This window comes from Odocoileus virginianus, chromosome 33 (genome assembly GCF_023699985.2).
Source record: "Odocoileus virginianus isolate 20LAN1187 ecotype Illinois chromosome 33, Ovbor_1.2, whole genome shotgun sequence".
NCBI classification, from domain to species: Eukaryota; Metazoa; Chordata; class Mammalia; order Artiodactyla; family Cervidae; genus Odocoileus; species Odocoileus virginianus.
This window is the reverse complement of record NC_069706.1, coordinates 25245850-25266503: the sequence shown is the minus strand read 5'-3', so window position 1 is coordinate 25266503 and position 20654 is coordinate 25245850. Positions and strand designations below refer to the sequence as shown.

Below are 20654 nucleotides of genomic sequence, written 5' to 3'. Positions count from 1 at the left end.
TTCTTTCATTTCTTTTTCATTTATTTCTGCTCTGATCCTTATGATTTCTTTCCTTCTGCTAATTTTGAGGGTTTTCTGTTCTTCTTCTTCCAGTTGTTTTAGGTGTAAAGCTAGGTTGTCTATTCGATGTTTTTCTTGTTTTTTTTTTTTTTCTTGTTTCTTGAGGTAGGATTGTATTGCTATAAACTTTCCTCATAGAAATGCTTTTGCTGCATCCCATAGGTTTTGAGGTGTTGTGTTTTCATTGTCATTTATTTCTAGGAATTTTTTTATTTCCCTTCAGTAGCCTGTTTGTTATTTAGAAATGTATTGTTTAATCTCCATTTGTTTGTGTTTTTTATAGTAATTGATATCTAGTCTCATAGCATTGTGGTCAGAAAAGATGCTTGATATGATTTCAATTTTCTTAAGTTTACTGAGGTTTGATTTGTGACCCATGAAGTGGTCTATCCTGGGAAATGTTCCTTGTGCACTTGAGAAGGTGTATTCTTCTGCATTTGGATGGAATGTCCTGAAGATATCAGTGAGATCCACCTCATCTAATGTATCATTTAAGACTTGTGTTTCCTTATTAATTTTCTGTTTTCATGATCTGTCCATTGGTGTAAGTCAGGTGTTAAAATCTCCTATTATATTGTGTTACCTTTTTTTTCCATTTATTTTTATTAGTTGGAGGCTAATTACTTTACATCATTGCAGTGGTTTTTTGTCATACATTGAAATGAATTAGCCATGGATTTACATGTATTCCCCATCCCGGTCCCCCCTCCCACCTCCCTCTCCACCCAATCCCTCTGGGTCTTCCCAGTGCACCAGGCCCGAGCACTTGTCTCATGCACCCAACCTGGGCTGGTGATCTGTTTCACCCTAGATAATATACATGTTTCGATGCTGTTCTCTTGAAACATCCCACCTTCTATTGTGTTACTTTCAAAATTGATGGAGAAATCAAAAGCTTTTCAGACAAGCAAAAGTGTAGAGAATTCAGTACCACCAAACCAGCTTTACAACAAATGTTAAAGGGACTTATATAGTCAGGAAATACAAGAGAAGAAAAAGATCTACAAAAACAAACCCCAAACAATTAAGAAAATGGCAATAGGAACATATATATCAATTATTACTTTAAATGTAAATGGATTAAATGCTTCAACCAAAAGACACAGACTGGCTGAATGGATACAAAACAAGATGCATATACATGCTGTCTACAAGAAACCCACTTCAGATGTAAAGACACATATGGACTGAAAGTGAGAGGATGGAAAAATACATTCCATGCAAATGGAAAGCAAAAGAAAGCTGGAGTAGCAATCCTCCTATCAGACAAAGTAGACCTTAAAATAAAGAATATTATGAGAGATAAGGAAGGACACTACATAATGATCAAGGGATCAATCCAAGAGGAAGACATAACAATTGTTAAGTATCTGTGCACCCAACACAGAAGCACCTCAATACATAAGACAAACACTAAAAAAAAAAAAAAAAAAAAAAAAAAAAGACAAACACTAACAGACATAAAAGGAGAAATTGACAATCTCTTGACTATTAATATGTATTGCAGTTATTGTCTCCTACTTCTCACTTGTATGGGTTTTTTTTTAATCATTTAGAAACTTTTAAAAAGTGCATCAATTTTTTCATTTATGGTTTCAATACATATATGTATCTTTCTTTAGAAAGTATATCTTATCCAAGGCAGGCTTATAAACATATTTTCCTTTTCTCCCCAATATTTTTATCACATGTGTATGTATTACATGTAGCTACTGATATCTGGAGACCATTAGCAAGTTTCCTAACATTGCTAACCTTTTGTTTTCTCATTTGTAAAGTAGGGATAATACCAATTTTATTTTGATATTGACATGGTTGAACAAAGGAACATTTAAAGGCCATCAAATGCTTGACCCATTTAGAAGTTATTCAGTAGTGGGTAGCTATTGTTACTATGTTATGTGATTATCACGGTATTTTAACATCTTATCATAATTTTTTTTGTGTATCTGCCTCTTTCACTAAGGCTTTTCATTGATAGGAAATATGGTTTCCCTCATTGTGGCTTCTACCCAGCAAGTTCCTTGGTTGCCTAGTGGTTAGGATTTGGCATTTTCACTGGGGATGCCCAGGTTGGGGAGACATCCCACATGCCTCAGAGCACAGCCAAAAATATTGCTTCTACCCAAGTGCCTGGCAGTTAGCAATATTCAGATGTTTGTTGAATGAATGAATTGGTTGATGGAATGGATGAAACCACATCATAAAGTGGGAAAGCAATAATCTTATCAAGCAGTTCTGATACAAAACTAAACACAAAAGTGAGGTTTAACTAGGTATAGAAGGAACATTATTAAGTACTAATATCTAGGGGTTCTTGTCTAAGGGTGAGCTCCAAGAGGATAGAAGTTCCACTGATTTAGACTGCATGTGGATATTTAGATGAACGTGCATTTTCCCAAGGAGAGGGTCCAGAAGCAGGTTGTAGTTCCAGGAGGCCCGGGATCTTGAATCCTTTGTTCACCATTGTATTCTTAGCTCACAGAATAGAGCCTTCTGCTCATGATATTTATTGAATGAATACCTGGCTGACTGAATGAAAAGCTTTCATCAAATTTTCAAAAGGGTCTTTAGTTTCCCCAAGTTTTAAGACCCAATTTGGAAGGAAAAGAAAAAAAACAGCTCTCTGAGAGAGGCTTTATCTGAGTCAGAGCTCTGAGAGGAATTTATCACCGTGGAGTGACTGAAGAATCTCTCTTTAGATTCCTTTTAAGGGACTGGTTGATTCCCTTCTCCATCAGCTTCCTGATCCTCACATGATAGGCTGTAGACAAGCCTGAATCATAAACCAGCTTCTGTTACCTACTGTCTGGTGGTCCAGGGGTTAAGAGTTCACACTTCCAGTGCAAGGGGCAGGGGTTCGATCCCTGGTCAGGGAACTAAGATTCCACTTGCCATATGATATGGCCAAAAATAAATAAATAAACCAATTAATTAATTAACTACACATGTCTAGAGCCAGGTTTCCACAGTAATATCCTTTGAGGGCCTGATGAGTGGATTAAATCAGAATGTTGGTGTAATGCTGAAGCATTACAGTTCACAACCAATTTTGTGTCTTCATTTGCTCCCCTCCAACTTTTAAGACATTTGTTCACATCCATTTACCCTCATTTGCAGACCTCAAGGAATTTTCTTGGTCTAACCAGTTTGCCTCTATGTGTCCATAGGATTTGCTTGGTTTGGCAAGTAAATATCAATTATGGTCATTTCCGGAAACTTCTGTCCAAATACGCCTAATCATTCTGAAGCACAAGAATAATGGGGGGGAAAAGAATAAAAAATAATGGGGGGAAATTGTTTGTTGACTTTCTATTGTATAACAGCACTACTGGGTGCTTTCATGTCATCTTACCCTACAAATTAGACTTGTCATTAAGTCAAAGCATTAACAAAATTTTTGCTATGTGGATATTAGTTTTGGACCTGAACCATAGCAGGCATTTAAAAAAAATGATTTTTGACAGAATAAACTTTCTTCTACATTTTAACCTAAATTTCACAAACATTCAAGCCTGGGTCCCATGCTCCCATGCTCCCAGCCATAAAATGAGACTGAAAACCAGTTGAGTTCTTGGGGAAACTGGACTGTATGGAGCTGTTTTTAGTAGATTCATCAATAAATATTTACTGAGCAAATAATATGTGCTCAAACTATGAAAAGACCTGGGGCTTGTGAGAACATGGTACTCCAGGAGCTGAGGTGCAGGTAGGGAGACTAGATCAAGACTAGGGAAAGTTTACCTAGTTGGCCCACACTGGCCTGGACGTGACTACAAGTGAATGCGCAGAGACCTTTGTAGGTTTTCAGGAGAGATCTCTTGGCAGGACTGAGAAAGGATTTAGTGGGAAAGAACTGGATTCAGTGTTGGGACATGTGGGCTCTAGTTCTGGCTGAGGCTCAACTGGCTGGAAGACTTGGGGTAAGTAAGTCCCTTAACTTCTCCAGACATCAATTTTAGCCCCTTTAGAAAATAAAGGAGGGTGGTGGTATTGTTGAACTGCTCAGTTATTAAAGTGTTAGTCGTTCAGTCACGTCCAACTCTTTGGTGACCCCGTGGATGTAGCCTGCCAGGCTTCTCTGTCCATGGAATTTTTCAGGCAATACTGGAGTAGGTAGCCATTCCTTTCTGCAAGTGATCTTCCTGACCCAGGGATTGAACCCAGGTCTCCCTCATTACATGAAGATTCTTTACCATCTGAGCCACCAGGGAAGCCCATTGTTCAGTTATTAAGTGCCTTCCAATTCCTAGAATCTAAAATTTTGACAGCCATACTTATTTTTTCCTTTGAGAAGAAAATACTTCCTATACTTGGAATTGCAACAATCAATGGCATTTATAAAACACCCACTAATACCCTAGGAGACTGGGCCATAAATCCTCCCCAGGTTCCTTAATCATTATTTTTAATCACGGCAAAATGCACATCATTTACTATCTTAATCATTTTTAATTATATAGTTCAGTAGTGTTAAGTACATTTACCTTGTTGTGTAACCATCATCACCGTCTGTCTCCAGAACACTTTTTATCTTGGAATACTCAAACTCTGAACCCATTAAACAGTAACTCCCCATTCTCCTCTCTCCTGCCTCTTTATTTTCTGTCTCTATGAATTTGACTACTTATTGTATTGAATATCTTATATAAGAGGAATCATACAACATTTGTCTTTTTGTGACTCACTTATTTCACTTAGCATAATGTCCTCAAAGTTCATCCATGTTGTAACACGTGTCAGAATGCCTTTCTTAAAGGCCAGATAATATTCTGTTGTATGCACACCATTTGTTTTTTATCCACCTGTCGATGGACACACTCAGCTGCTTCCACCTCTTATCTCTTCTGAGTAATGCTTCTATGAACATGGTACTTCTATATCTTTTTGAGACCTTACTTTCAGTTTTGGGGGGGTATATGCCCCAAAGTGGAATTGCTTGATAATATGGTAATTCTATTTTAAAATTTTGAAAGATACACTGGTCTGTTTTCCATAATAGCTGTACCATTTTACATCCTCACCCACAATGCATAAGGGTTCCACTTTCTTCAGCCTTGTCAACCTTTGTTATATTCTTTTCTTTTTTTAAGTGGCCATCCTTATAGCTATGAAGTGGTATCTAATTGTGATTTTGATTTGCATTTCCCTAGTGCTTAGTGATATTAAGCATCTTCTCATGTGTTGTCATTTACATATCTTCTTTGGAGAAATAGCTATTTAAGTCACTTTTTAAATCAAGTTGGTTTTGCTATTATTGAGTTGTAGGAGTTCTTTATATACTCTAGATAGTAACTCCTTGGCACATACATGATTTGCAAATATTTCCTCCCATTCCATGGATTGCCTTTTCAGTCTGTTGATTGTGCCTTTTGATGCACAGAAGTTTTAAACTTTGATGTAGTCTAATTTATCTGTTCTTTTTTTTTGTTGTCTGTGCTTTTAGTGTCATACTGAAGAAATCATTGCCAAATCTAGTATCATGAAGTTTTCTCCTTATGTTTTCTTCAACATTTGTATAGTTTCATCTTTTACATTTAGTTCTTTCATGCATTTTGAATTAACTTTTGCATAGGGTGTGTGAAGTATGAGTTTAATTTCCTTCTTTTGCATGAGGATATCCAGTTTTCCTAAAACCATTTGTTGGAAAGACAGGCTTTTCTCCACTGAATGGTCTTGGCACCTTGTTGAACATCACTTGCCTATATATATGAGGGGCTTCCCTGGTGGCTCAGTGTAAAGAATCCAACTGCCAATGCAGGAGATGAGGGTTGGATCCGAGTCGGGGGAGGGAGGTCCCGTGGAGAAGAAAATGGCAACCCACTCCAATACTGGTTGCCTGGGAAATCCCATGGACAAAAAGAACCTGGCAGGCTACAGTCCATGGGGTTGCAAAAGAGTTGAACATGGCTTAAGGACTAAACAACATATATGAGAGGATTTTGAGCTATAAACTTTGGGGGGGGGGGGTACAGAAAGGATATGGTCTCTGCTTTAAAGAAGCCTCAGCAGAGTTGAATACTCAGATTCTGTTTCATACAGCATTTGTCCACTGCTGGTTGTGTGCACAGTGGGTGCACGTTTTCCCACACTCTATCTCTTAATCTTCCCATTCAAACAGTGAGACAGGTAAGATAATCCCCTTTAACAGAGAAGTAAACTCAGTCCCCAGAAGAGCACGGTTATGTTTTATGTAGGGGCAGGGACAGAGTCAGGATTTGAACCCAAAGTTATTGGTTCCATGTGTCCCGTCGGGTTAAGATGGACCTCCTGTTCTCATCTCTAAAATGCAAGCAGAAGTGAAATCAGATCGTCTCTATTGAGCAGCCTTACAGCTGTAAGATCCGATGTATGAAGGGGTCACTAAAAGCCATGGACCAAGCGTGAGGTGTAGACGTTAGACATCACTAAATTGCAGAAAAAAGCCTATACTCCCAACGCCGGCCCGGAAGACCACAGTCCTGGGACGGGAGCCCCGCCCCCGGGCGGACCCCAAGTCTTTACCCGGAACTAGGGCGCGGCTGGGCTGTGCTATTGGCACGGGTGGCAGACAAGCAAAAGAAAATTGCCTGCGACGAGATTCTCGTTGAAATGCCCCTATGACCACCCCGGATGGAGAGATTACTATTTCAGAATGCCTCTCGGATTACCTCCGATGCCTCTCTCCCTTTTACTCACCTCCCGTGGCGTCCTTTCTTTCCCTTTGCCCCTACACTGGAAGTCCTTTTGGTACGCCCCCACCCCGACCGGGAGGGGCGAGGCGCCCTCGCAGCAGCACTGCGCATGCGAATCCCGCTGAGGCCGGGTGGGGCGGCTGGGTGGGAGCACGGACCCCGCCCCTTCGCGACTCCACGCGTGACGTCGCGGGGGGCGCCGGCCTCCGCCCGGCTGCGAGCGGTGAGAGCGCGCGGCGGGCAGACCCGACGCTGCTAGAGCGGGAAGGGATGAGGGTGTTGAGTTTCTGCAGTAGGGGCTTGGCGGGGGAGGGGAGGCCTAGGGGCACCACCAGCCGCCGACCTCTGGCTCTGCCCTCCCCTTTCCTGCCTTTTCCGTCCTTCCAGATGTGCCAGGGCCGGGGCTGAACCTTGGTGACACCTGCATTTCCCTGGGACCCTCCTTCTCCCCCAGCCCATCTGTTTATCTCACCTTCCAGATGTTCCTTTTCATCAGGCTGTCGCTTCTTGCCAGGGAAAGAGCACTCCACTTGGAAGAGGAGCCGGGTTTCAGACTTTGGCCCTTCCACTGCTTTGTTAAAGTGCCCGAACCTCAATTGTCCCCGTAGTTATTTTTGCCTTGTCCCACCTGGTTTAGAAGATCCATATGACCCAGAGAAATAGAAAGGAAACGAACATTTGTTCAGTTCTTGTAAGGCCAGGTACTAGGGCAACTTTTATCTGCCCCATTTAGTCCTCACTACTTGATGTTCCTAGAACTCCCATTTCACAGATTTCCATTTCACTCACACAGGTTCGCTGATTTGTTTCCTTGAGCCAGTGAGTGGCAGAGGAGGATTTCAGTTGAGTTTAGCTCCAACGTGGAGTTTTTTTCGTCTTGTCTTACTTGCCTTACTCGTCTTACTTGTCTGGACTCTCAGCTGGAACCCTGGCCAAACCGTAGCCCCGGAACAGCTGCTTCCTGAATTTCTCCCCTGGAGAATTCTCCTTTTTTAGTTCCTTTTTCCTGCACAACATACTCTGCTCTGCTTCCGCCTTGATTACTTCAGCAATGAAATTCAGCAAACATTTATTGAGTAGTGCATGGAGATGAACACTCGGAGTCAAGAGCCTCGGATTCCTGTCCTGGCTCTGCCACGCTGACTGGCTGTGTGGCCTTGAACAAGTCCCTTGTCTTCCTGATGCTTTAACTTCCCTTTGAATAAAATGGGTAAGTGCCTTCTTACTGGCAGGCTCTTGTCCAGTTCTCCCTTCCTGTCCTCCAGCAGGCTCTTCCCGGAGGCTTAGACCCCTCTGCTCCCCATGGGCAGCTGCCAGGCAGGGCACTACCTGCATCTCTGCCTGGCCCACAACCCACCTCTGGTCTGTGCCACTTTGATCCTGCTTCTTCTTGGCCTTTCTGGCCTGGGTCTTGGTGGCTTCCTCCTCACCCACAGAACTGACCTGCGCAGCCCTGACATCCCCCAGGTGAGTACTCACCCTCCTGCTCATCCATCACCTGCAGGCCGCTTTTTGCTGCTAATCTCTCACCTCTTCTCACCTTCTTTTTCTACACAGGACTGGGTCTCCTTCTTGAGATCTTTTGGCCAGCTGACCCTGTGCCCTGTGAATGGGACAGTCACAGGGAAGGGGCGTGGGTCTCATGTCGTGGGCTTACTGACCACCTTGGACTTTGGAGATGGTCCAGACAGGAACAAGACCCAGACATTCCAAGCCCAGGTCCAGGGTAGTCGGATGGGATTGAAAGGTGAGACCAAGGGGGAATTGTGGGGTCGGATATCAGAACACTCAGGGGTGGGGCCCTGCCTCTGACCTCACCATCCTGGTGACCTTGGCCACATCTCTGGGCCTTGATCACTTCTATAATAGGACTAGACATTTTCAGTGAACACAATGCCCACTGTGTAGATTCTAGATAAATGTTTTCTCTGTCCCCTTCCAGCTTTGAGGTTCTTTGATTCTATCCTTGGAGGTGTGGTGAGATGGGCAAGATTTGACCTAAAGTTGTTTTTCAGTCCTCTTCACCCCTTGGGGCTTCTGTTAGAGGCACCTTCGTTTTTCCTCAGGGATATCAGAAAAGCACGCTCTATTTATTTAACCTGGTGTCTTTAGTGCCTGATCCGTGCTTGATACAGTGCCTGATACAGCTCTGTGTGCTGTGAAGTATACAGAAAAATTAGACTTCTTCCATTCCCAAATTGCTTAAGTCTTCTGGGAAAATGATGAGTGAGAGTGAGTTGGGAGTGCCGTTAATTCCTGGGTGAGATTTGGCCTCAAGTTCCTTATCTAAAGACTGGAAATGAAGAAGGAGGAGAGAAAAGTGGAATTCTTAGACTTCTTTGGTCCTTTCCAATGCTATCATTCTAAGATTCTCCATGGAATCAATATGTATATGTGTAGGGAGGCACACATATATATATATTGCCAGGTGAGAGTAGGTCTTTATATTGTTATTTGTACATGTGTGTGATCAGAGAGCAAGAATAAAGGAATGTATATGATATATATATACAGACTTGGAACATTTTTTTCCTTTTATTTTTATGTAAAATATATATATATATATATGTAAAAGATTCACATACCATAAAATACACCTATTTAAAATGTACAAGTAAATGGCTTTTTTTATATTAAAAAAAATGTGCAGCTGTCACCACTGTTCATTCTAGAATTTTCATTACCTGATGAGGAAATCTTGTCCCCATTAGCATGCACTTCCCTTTTTCTCCTAACTTTCCAGCCCTAGGCAACCAGTAATACTTTCTATCCGCAGATATGCCTTTTCTGGACATTTCATATAGTATGTTGTCTTTTGCGATTGGCTTCTTTTACTTAGCATAATGTTTTCAAGGTTCATCCATATTTTATGTTATGTTAGTACTTCATTTCTTTTTATTGCTGAAAAGAATTCAGTATATGCATATTCCACATTTTATTTATCCATTCATCAGTTGATTGACATTTGAATTGTTTCCATTTCTTACCTGTTACAAATGATACTGCTGTGAACACTAATGTACAAGTTATTGCATTATTCTGTGTTTTCATTTCTTTTGAGTAAATACCTAGAAGTGGAGTTTCTGGGTCATATAGTAACTGTATGTTTAAAGAACTGCTAGACTGTTTTCCAAAATGACTGTACCATTTTATATTCCTTCCAGCAGTGTATAAGAGTTCTAATTTCTTCACATTCTCACCAACACTGGTTATTGCCTGTTTTTTGACTATAGCGTTCCTAGTCAGTGTGAAGTGATACCTAATTATGGTTCTGATTTGTGTTTTCTTTTTAATTGAAGTACAGTTGATTTAGTGTTGTGTTAATTTCTGCTGTACATCAAAGTGATTCAGTTATACATATATATATTCTTTTTCATATTCTTTTCCATTATGGTTTATCACACAATATTGAATATAGTGTCTTGTGCCATACAGTGGAACCTTGCTGTTTATACATCCTATATGTAATAGTTTGCATTGGCTAACCCCAGACTCTCAACCCTCTCTCTCCCACGCCCCCTTTCCCTTGGCAAACACAAGTCTGTTCTCTATGTTTGTGAGTCTGTTTCTTTTTCGTAGCTATGTTCATTTGTGTTGTATTTTAGATTCTGCATATAAATGATATCATATGGAATTTGTCTTTCTCTTTCTGACTTAACTTCACTTGGTGTGATAATCTCTAGGTCCATCCGTGTTGCTGCAAACGGCATTATTTCATTCTTTTCTATGGCTGAGTAGTAAGTATTTAGGTTGTTTCCAGGTCTTGGCTGTTGTGGGATGCATGTGTCTTCTTGAATTATAGTTTTGTCTGGATATATGCCCAGGAGTGGGATTGCTGGATCATATGGCAACTCTATTTTTAATTTTTTAAGGACCTTTCAGACTGTTTTCTGTAGTGGCTGCACCAGTTTACATTCCTACCAACAGCATAAGAGGGTTCCCTTTTCTCCACCCCTCTGCCAGGATTTGTTATTTTTAGACTTTTTGATGATGGTCATTCTGACCAGTGTGAAGTGGTACCTCGATGTAGTTTTGATTTGCATTTTTTTAATAATTAGCAATGATGAACATCTTTTCATGTGCCTATTGGCCATCTCTATGTCTTCACTGGAGAAATGGCTCTTTAGTTCTTCTGCCCATTTTTTTAATTGTGTTGGGCTTTTTTGTTTGTTTGAGTTGTATGAGCTGTTTGTATGTTTTGGAAATTAAGTCCTTATCAGTTGCATCATTTGATTTGCATTTTCTTGATGACTGATATATTGAATATTTTTTTCATATGCTTATTGGCCATTTGTGTATCTTCTTGAGAGAAATGTATATTCAGAGTCTTTGTTCATTTTAAAAATTGGAAAAATTTTAGTTATTGAGTTGTAGGAGTCTCTTTTGTTTTCTAGATACAGGCTTCTTATCTGATTTATGATTTGCAAGTTTTCTCTCCCATCTCTGTGTTGTCTTTTCACCTTGTTAATGGTGAGCTTGGAAGCATGAAAGTTTTCATTGAGATGAGGTCCAGTTTCTATTTTTGTTGTTGTTACTGCTTGTGATTTTAGCATTATATCTAACAAGACTTTGCCTAACCCATAGTCACTAAGTATAGGTTACTACTATTATTTTCTTGTAAGAATTTTGTATTTTTAGCTCTTACATTTGATTACTGTGATCAATTTTGAGTTAATTTTTTTGTGTATGGTGTGAGGATAGGATCCAACTTCATTCATTTGCAGGTGCTGTTCAGTTGACCTGCCACATTTTGTTGAGAAGACTATTCTTTCCTCATTGAATAACCTTGGCACTCTTACTGAAAGCAATTGACCATAGACATATGGATTTATTTCTGGATTTCAGTTCTATTCCATTGATCTATGTCTCTACCTATGCTAGTACCACACTGTTTTGATCACTGTAGCTTTGTTGTAAGTTTTAAAATCAGAAAATGTGAATTCTCATCTATGGCTGTACCACCCTGACTCAGAAGCTAAGCGGGGTCGAGCCTGGTTAGTACTTGGATGAGAGAAAATGCGAACTCTCCAGCTTTGTTGTTTTTTTTTTTTAAAGATTGTTTTAGCTATTCCATATCCCTTGAATTTTCATATTATTTTTAGGATCAGCTTGTCAGTTTCTGCTTCTGCATGGTTAGAAACAAAGTTGTAACATTAAAGATTGTTTTGGACCAAGTGAAAAGTAATCACATATGATTGCATTGTAATTATTTGACACCTACTATGTACCAAGCATGGGGAATAGAGCAGTCAGTAAGATATGGATCCTCATCTCAAATCACTCACAATCTAGCAAGGATACAGATGAGAACAGAAGAAAATACCTCTCAGCATGTGCAGTAAAACACAGGGTACAGTGAGAGTACTCATAAGTCTGTTAAGCAGGGATGGTGAAGACAGGCCTTTCCAAGGATATAGGCAGGGATTGAACTGAGGCTTGAGGGAGGCTTAAGAATGTGCCCTTTCAACCAGTGCGTGCACATGTGCATGATTGCTGTTGTGTTCAGTTCTTTGTGACACTCAAGACTGTAGTCCACCAGGCTCCTCTGTCCATGGGATTCTCCAGGCAAAAATATTGAAGTGGCTTGCCATTTCCTCCTCCAGGGGATCTTCCTGACTTAGGGATTGAACCTGTGTCTCTTGCGTCTCCTGCATTGGCAGGCAGATTCTTTACGGCTGAGCCACCTGAGAAGCCCCATTCCAGCCAGAGGGAAGAGCATATGCAAAAGCAGGCAGACAGGGATTACATGGCACATTTAAGAACTTCCGGGGGCAGTTTGTTGCAGGGAAAGGAGTATTGATGAGTGGCAGGAGATGGATCTGAAGCAGCAGGCAGAATTTCATGAAGAGTCCCTTTTGCCAAGTCAAGGTATTTGGACTTGTAACTAGTATATTTGGCTTACTCAATGAGTTTAATCAGAAAGATAGTAGAATTTCGTTCTTTTTAAAAGATCATACTCTGTTGGCTGACTGCCTGGAAGGAATGGGTCAAGGTGCACGAAGACCAGTTAAGAGATGATTGTGATAAAAAGATGATAAGAACTTCCCTGGTGAACCAATGGTTAAGACTGTGCACTTCTAATGCAGGGGCATGGGTTCCTTCCCTGGTCAGGGAACTAAGATCCCACTTGCAGCATAGAGCAGCCCCCCAAAAAAAGATGATAAGAAAAATTGAGTTAAGATGGTGGTGTGAAAGAGGGGGACTGATTTGAGAGAGTTGATAGAAGTGTGAGATGGATAGGATTTGGTGAGAGATTTGATTTAGGGAACATAGAAGAATGGGGAATTCTCTTAGAGAATTTCACAAATATGTTTCTCAGTTGCAATTATGATGTATATACTGGTTTGTATTTTTTTTTTCACTTTATGATGTTATGTTTTCTAAATTACTGAATGGCCAGAACATTATTATTTTAATGGATATAAATTGATCTGTTAATTGGTTAGGCCAACCTTTGTTAATGCTTTCTCTACTGATAAACATTTTTGTTTTCTACTTTTTGGTATTTTTCATGAAATTACAATAAACACTTGGTATAGTTTGCATTTTTCTTTTGAATCCTTTTCTTAGGATTAGTTTCTTTCTACAAGTGGTATTACTGAGTCAAAGTATGGACATTTTTTTAAATACACAAATTCATTTTGTTGTGGAATCAGATTACATAGAAATGTACAGAGCAAATGTAAAACTCTTCCTTACCTCCCCTGCAGAGTCCACAGTTTGCTGGGCATCCTCTCAGTCCTTCTCTGTCTCCATTTAAAATTGCAACAGAAACAACCAAATTGTCATCTAAAAGTGTCACCAGTGAAGAGTGCACATTTCTCCACATTTCAACAACTCTTGTTATCACTCCTTTTAATTTTTACCAACTTAATGGTCCAAGGAATTACCTGATTTTTATTTTATTTTTTTAGTGAAACAAGTAAAGTGATTATTCGGAAAAAAGTACAGTATGTGTGGATAGATACATGGGCAAACTCAGAGAGAGAGAGTCATACCCTTGTGTTAGTTTAAATCACTTGTGTGGGGCATTTCTTTTGGATTTCCTTTGGCCAGTCTTTTTTCTCCTGGGTTGGCAGTTTATTTTTTAAAAAACTAAAACCCGGTTGTCTTATTTTCTTCCTTGTCCATCATTTTTCTTAATAGAACAAGTTACAAAAAACTGGGGAAGGGGGTTATATTATCTTTGCAGACTGAAATATTTGCGGATGACCCGTAACAATGATTCAAAAGCTCCTAGGTTTACTCCTGAATCAGGCAAAGCACAAAGGACAACACAAGAAAGAATTTTGTTTACAACGTCATAATATGACATTGATTATGACAGTGCAATGGTTACTATTATGTTCACGATATTCCTTGCCCAAACACCACACAGGCTAAAATCACCAAGCTGCTTACAAACTGGAGGAAGCAGTGCAAGCAGTCATCTGAAGAGTGGGAACCTGAATGGGTAAGGTTTCTTTGGTGGTGAGACTCTGACACCAAGGGCTCCTCGCCTGGGCCACCCTCCCTCATTTGAGTCCTGGTCTTTTGTTTCATCTAAGAGGGCGGAGCAGATCTCCAGCTTTTTCAGTTCTTCTACCAGGTCCCTGTTCTGGTGCATTGTTACAGCCCCCCATGAACTCACTGTTGAGGTACACTTGCGGGATGGTGGAGTAGTCTTTAATGCCTTGCCGGAGCTGACGGTCGTCCAGAATGTTGTAGGCCAGGTAGTCATGGACACCGTGGAGCTACAGGATCTGCACCACAGCCTTGCTGAAGCTGCCATGAGCTGCTCTGGTGTCCTCTTGAGGAAGACCACCACCTTGTCCTTCTTCACCAATGTGTCCAGGTGTTCCCAAGAGCCGCTGCCGCCCAAGCATTCTGTCCCGCATGCCCAGGACCTGCAGGCTGCTGCCTGCACTGCGCCCGCTGTGAAGCAGAGCTGCTGCCGCCCAGCCCAGAGACCTGCTCATCCCCACACGCTGGCAGGAGCCCTCGGCCCCTGGCAACCTGGGCTGGCCCCTGGCGACCTGGGCTAGCCACTGGCCAGTCATTTTGATTTGCCTGAGTCCGTATTTGGTATATCACAGGATCCTCCCGTGTATGCTAGCGCATCTCTAAGCCAAGGTGGATTCCAGCAAAAAGGCCTATGGGTAGTTTAGCATCACTCCCTTTTTAACCTCCAAGGAGTTTTCTAGACAGGAAGGTCTCCTTGACTTAGAGAATGAGGAATATGTGGTCTCTTATCTGGGTAGGGCCTAGCCTCTCTTGATTGTCCTGCTATTAATATTTTGGAGTCTCTGACCACAGGGAATGAACTCCCAATTGTTCACCCGGTGGGGATGGGCACATCTACCTCCTGCCTCAATCTGACATTGGAAACAGAGCCCTCACGTTGAAATTTTTTTACCCTGAACCCCACCAGTCCCATTGTCTGCTAAAACAAAAATAGCAACATTCTCCATAGAATTTAAACAAGATTATGTTCAGAATCTTGTAAAATAATTCTTAAAATGTCATGATACAACCAAAATTATTCAGCATATAAGGACCACAAAAATTTCAACTTGCACAGGAAAGAATGATCAGTAGATGTCAAAATAGAATACATATGACAGAATTGTCCGACAAAGATTTTAAGTCAGCCATTATAAAAACGCTCAATCAAGAACACTCTTAAATGCTAAAAATAATCCGTAAAGAAATAGAGAACATAAAGATGTAAATGCAAATTTTGGAATTGAAAATCACAACCACCAAAACTAGAGATTCACTGGCTAGACTCAATAGCAGACAGAAGGAAAAATCTGAACTTTGACTTTTGTTGTTGTTTAGTCACTAAGTTGTGTCCAACTCTTTTGTTTTTGTGACCCCATGGACTGTAGCCCACCAGGCTCCTCTGTCCCTGGAATTTTCCAGGCAAGAATACTGAAGTGGGTTGCCATTTGCTTCTACATGATTTTTTAAATTAATTTATTTTTATTGAAGGATAATTGCTTACAGAATTTTGGTGTTTTCTGTCAAACCTCAACATGAATCAGCCATAGGTATACATATATCCCCTCCCTTTTGAAGCTCCCTCCCAGTCCTACTTGATTTTTAAAAATTAATTTCTTTGGCCACCTCCAGTCTTAGTTTGAGCATGAGGACTCTAATAGTGGTGTGAGGGCTTAGTTGCTCTGCAGCATGTGGGATCTTAATTCCCTGACTGGGGATTGAACTCGCATCCCTTGCATTGGAAAGGCAGATTCTTAACCACTGAAGCACCAGGGAAGTTCCAGGAATTACCTGATTGTTTTAATTTGCTTTCTCCTGATTGCTAGTGAAGTTGAGCAATTTTCTTACAGGTTTATTGGGCACTTTCATGTATTTGCTGAATTTCCTATTCATATCCTTCAGTTATTTTTCTTTCAAGATATTTATCTTATGATTTTTTTAAGATCTTTATACATTCTGGATAGTAAACACTTTTGCCAATTAAATACGCTATAGGTATTTTCAATCATTGTTACTTTCTTCTTTTTTAAAAACTTACCTTTCATTGTACAGAAGCCTTTAATTCTTATGAAATTTATTGCTCTTGTCCTCAGGCTTTTAAGTTTTGTGTCTTTTTTTGGAAGGCCTTTGTTTCCCACTTTAAAAATGAGAAAATATTCTTCTCTGTTTTCTTTTAATACTTTTAGGTTTTTGTTTTGTTTTAGTTTATTTACAAAAGGTCTTTAATACATCTGGACTTTATAGTGTCAGGTAACAGTCTAACGTTTTTTCCAAATGGAAATTGTCCCAGGGCCATTGACTGAGTAGGCTATTCTTTTTCCACTAATTTGAAATGAGATGTGAACTTTTTAATGGATTTGGGTAACTAGTAGAAAACTGTTTTCTTCAGAAGAACAAACTAGTTTATACAAATTGATAGCAGCAGTGTGTATCTATCTCAGTTTTACTGCAGCCTTCTAAGAACTGGTATGACTGTTTTATTGATTGTGAGCTAACTTAAATTTTGTTTATATTGGTACGCAGTTATTTTCATTTCTCAGTGACATAAATGGTGGTATTAAAGGACTTTCTTGAATACAATCAACATCAAAATACCTGGTACTGTAGGAAGCCTACAGAAATGAATAGATGTCTAAAGATGGACACCTCCCAGAGTTTTCTTAACATCTCCTCCCCTGTGCCTCTCATAGGATCTTTTGCAGGAGAGCTGGTCCTCGTTACGGCCAGGGTGACCACAGAAAGGACCCCAGGAACCTGCCTTTATTTTAGTGCTCCTCCACAAATCCTGCCCTCCAGCCAGCCGCCGATACCCTGCTCAGAGGAGGGAGCAGGAAATGCCACCCTGAGCCCTCGAATGGCTGAGGAGTGTGTCAGTGTCTGGAGCCACGAAGGTCTTGTGCTCACCAAGTTGCTCACCTCGGTAAGAGCCTCAGTTTGTCGGGCTTTCATAAACTGCCATGCTGACTGCTGTGTCGTGAAGGCCCCTGGAGGTAGCTTTACCAAGGGGGAAAAGTGCAGGCTTTTAATCTTGCCGCAGAGGCTGTGTGACCTTGAGCAAGCATGTGGGCCTTTCAGAACCTTAGCTTCCTCATGTGTAAAATAGAAAACATGATACTATCTCTTAGTACTAACAAATAAGGATAAATGAGAATGAATGTAAAGTGCCTGGTACAATGCCTGGTACATAATAGATTGGATAAATGTTAGCTATTACTATTAACAATTGTCTTTAGATACAATAAAACATCTTCACCTCAAAGGAGTTCAGAAGCTGTAATAAAAGGCAGAATGGGCTAATTGCAATTGGAGAGATGTGAGCAAAGTGTTATTCAAACAGAGTTGAGGACCAATTAACTCTTAACTTGCAAGTTTATGGGGAGTGCTTCACCAAGAAGGTGGCATTTAAAAAAGGGAATTGTTTACAGTAGTTTATAATGTACAAAGTGCTTTCAGGTTCATTATCTTATTTGATCTTAAAATAGCCTTTTGAGGTAGCTGTTATTATCCCATTTTACAGATGAGGAAACAGAGGGAGTGAATTGCCCCAGGCCACACAACTGGTTAAGTTGGCAGAGCCAGGATTGCTTCAGTGTCTGACTTCCAAGTGTGAGGCTCATTCTGCTCTGTCAGGGTGATCCTTGGAGAATGAAGAAGACTTGGGCGAGGAATGCCATAGAGGGGGTTCGGGAGAGAAGAGACACATTCCAGGCAAAGGGATTAGCATGAGCACAGGCCTAGGGATTGAAAAGTGTTCAGTGTTCAGGGGCACTCCACGGTGAAGGCTTAGGAATGACTTAGGGCAAGAGGCAAAGAGATGCAGGGGCCAGGTCATGAGGCACTGTGATGCCTGGCTAAGATGCTAAGATTTGATAACTGCAGGTCACAGGATTCCCTGCTGCTGGGTACACAAGATTGGCTCAGTGGAGGGGAGAGAGAGTTAATAGGCTGCTGAATACACTTTGCTCAGATTGTAAAGACCTTGGTGAGGAACATGACCTGGGAGCTTGGAATCCAGGATCTTGGTTTCTGGACCTGGCCCTCCTTGCACATTTCAAAACATAGACAGTAGTGAATTTTCCTGTCTCTTGGCATCATTACAGTGTTCAATTTAATGTTTGAGCAAGAAAGTAGACAAGTGTTAGATTGTATAAAAATAGAGGGCTTTCCTGGTGGCTCAGTGGTAAAGAATCCACATGCCAATGCAGGAGACACAGGTTCGATCCCTGGTCTGGGAGGATGACACATGCCATGGAGCAGCTCAGCCCATGTGCCACAACTACTGAGCCCACGTGCTGCACCTGTTGAAGGCTCATGCCCAAGAGCCCATGCTCTACAGTAAGAGAAGCCACCTCAAGGAAAAGCCCTCACACCACAGCTAGAGTAGCCCCCACTCTCCACAACTAGAGAAAAGCCCACGCAGTCACACAGACCTAGCACAGCCAAAAATAAATAAAAATAACATTTTCCCTTTAGTTGTTCCCTGGATATGGAGAGCCTTTTCCCCCATGGAGGCGCTCTCTATAGCCCTTGGCCTGGGGCTGTCTAAGATGTCTTTTTCCCCAGGGAAGATCCTCCACAGACCCTCTCGTCATTCCTCTTCCTCTCCCCGTCCCCGCCCCTAGGAGGAGCTGACTCTGTGTGGCTCTCGGCTGCTGGCTCTGGGCTTCTTCCTGATCCTGTTCTGTGGCCTCTGCTGTCTCACTGCTGCGTGCTTCCATCCGCGCCGGGAGTCCCACTGGTCTAGAACCCGGCTCTGAGGGCTCTGGCCTAGTTCCCGTCTTGTTCTCAGGTAAGGTTCTTTGACTCAGTCCTGTACGAATAGGGGATGAGGTGGGGGTGGCAGTTCTGAGATAGAGCCATTCCTAAACAATACGGTTTGGTTTTACCTATTTCTATACTCTATACAGATGGAATCATACACATCCTTCTGTGACTGACTTCTTTCAGTTAATATTCTGACTTTAAGATTCATAGCTGTAGTTCATGTCCAAGCTTTTTGGCAACAGTGGTGAATTAAGAGGGTTGAAATTTGATGATGTGCCCTGGATATAAATCCTACTTGTCTTGCTTTTTTCATGAAATTCTGATGCCAGTTTTATGATGTAAATTTGGTGAAATTCATCTCGAGCTGCTCAAAAGGATTGATGATGCCCGTTTACTAGACACATACTATGTGCCCGAGTACTTCACATGCACCTTCTCTTTTACATTAGCCATCATTGCATTTAGAAAAAGTTCTGCCAACAGGATCTTTGGAGGGACACTGCCTCCAAAGTGAGGGTGGGACATATTGGCTAGCTAGTGTGCTCTCTCATTAAGGTAAAAAAATTCTGTAAAAAATCTCATCTTTTCAGGTGAGTCTCGTATATAATTTGAGAGTCATTTTATCGTGTACCCAGCTCTTAAACCGTTTTCAGCTCCGGCTGGCTGCTGTGCCCTAGGAAGCCCCTGTGGGAGAAGAGGAAACAGCCCAGGCCGAGGGAAGAGCGCTAACCAGAGGATCTGGGCCTTTACCATCAACTTTGCTTATCTTGCTTAGGGCTAGGCCTGACTACTGCAATCGCCTACTTGGGTTGGGAAAAGGTGAAACCCTCTCAGCCTTTCTTAGATCTGAGCAGATTGGGAAAGGAAGGCTTTCTGGCTCCTGGCCGGTCCTGGGGTCCTGAGGCCATCTCACTTGGAATAAATCCCTGTGCTTATCTCTAGTTGTCATTTCCTCTGCTCCTTCGTCAATTTCTGCAGCCATCCCAGAGCTTCCTCCAAGGGCCCTCTGACCTGCCCTATCTTTTTTCTTTCTTTCCAGGAGTGGATCAACTTCTTGGGCCTTGATTCTGACTTGGAAGAGATGTTACAAAAAGTGGAGAGCTGGAATATGGGAGGAAATAAAAGGCTTTTTTGCTCAGTGTTTTCCGGGGTGTTGATTGGGGGTTGGAGGTGGGAATTTTAGGGTAGGAAGGCTAGGGAGGTTTGGGGATTTTTCCTTGTTGACTCATTAGGTTAGGGAACAGGTTTAAGGCATAGATTACTGCAGTTCTTGAGTGTGGTCGTGGAAATGGATTGACATAAATGCAGCGTGACCTTGTGCAGGTCATGGTGCTGTGGAGGGCCTCAGTCTCCTGATGGGATTTGACAGACTGAGTTTTCCTAGCAAAGATTCCTCGATTGGGAGCCCACGCCCATGCTGGATAGTTACTAACCAGGGCAGTCCGTTTTCCCGCCTTTTCCGCGCCCAGTGGCAGTCTTCCCTTACTCCTCCCAAGCTCTACCCTGCACGCAGGCGCAGATCACGGCTTCTCATTTCCTTCCACCCGCGCCCCCTCGAAGCTTCCCCTAGCAACAAGCTCAGGCTCCGCGCTAAGGCGGGGCGAACGCATGCGCCGCATCACTTTCCACCACCAGTTGTCGGACTGCGCGCTGGGCTCCTCCCTCTCTAAGACT

The 20654-nt window shown here is 41.8% G+C and overlaps 1 protein-coding gene and 1 pseudogene across 3 annotated transcripts; one reads left to right on the top strand and one right to left on the bottom strand.

The window, feature by feature from the left end:
• Positions 1-6850: 6850 nt before the first annotated feature.
• Positions 6851-20121, top strand: TMEM219 (transmembrane protein 219). Of its 3 annotated transcripts, none has more exons than XM_020884617.2 (6): positions 6851-6957; positions 8003-8201; positions 8292-8481; positions 16907-17136; positions 18839-19005; positions 20020-20121. In XM_020884617.2, the coding sequence occupies exons 2-5, from the start codon at positions 8037-8039 to the stop codon at positions 18971-18973; spliced, it is 720 nt and encodes a 239-aa protein (XP_020740276.1). In that variant the 5' UTR covers positions 6851-6957; positions 8003-8036; the 3' UTR covers positions 18974-19005; positions 20020-20121. The 3 variants fall into 3 exon arrangements, with proteins under 3 accessions (XP_020740276.1, XP_020740277.1, XP_020740275.2); XM_020884618.2 differs by having other exon boundaries at positions 6853-6957; positions 8000-8201; XM_020884616.2 differs by lacking the exon at positions 6851-6957 and having other exon boundaries at positions 6976-8201.
• On the bottom strand, positions 14161-14692 carry LOC139032849 (glutaredoxin-related protein 5, mitochondrial pseudogene; annotated as a pseudogene).
• Positions 20122-20654: the final 533 nt, after the last annotated feature.

Coding starts and splice junctions, on each gene's coding strand:
- TMEM219 (XM_020884617.2), top strand. CDS start 8,037: ATGGGCAGCTGCCAGGCAGGGCACTACCTGCATCTCTGCCTGGCCCAC. Junction 8,202..8,291: donor GCAGCCCTGACATCCCCCAG/GTGAGTACTCAC, acceptor TTTTCTACACAG/GACTGGGTCTCCTTCTTGAG. Junction 17,137..18,838: donor TCACCAAGTTGCTCACCTCG/GTAAGAGCCTCA, acceptor CCCCGCCCCTAG/GAGGAGCTGACTCTGTGTGG.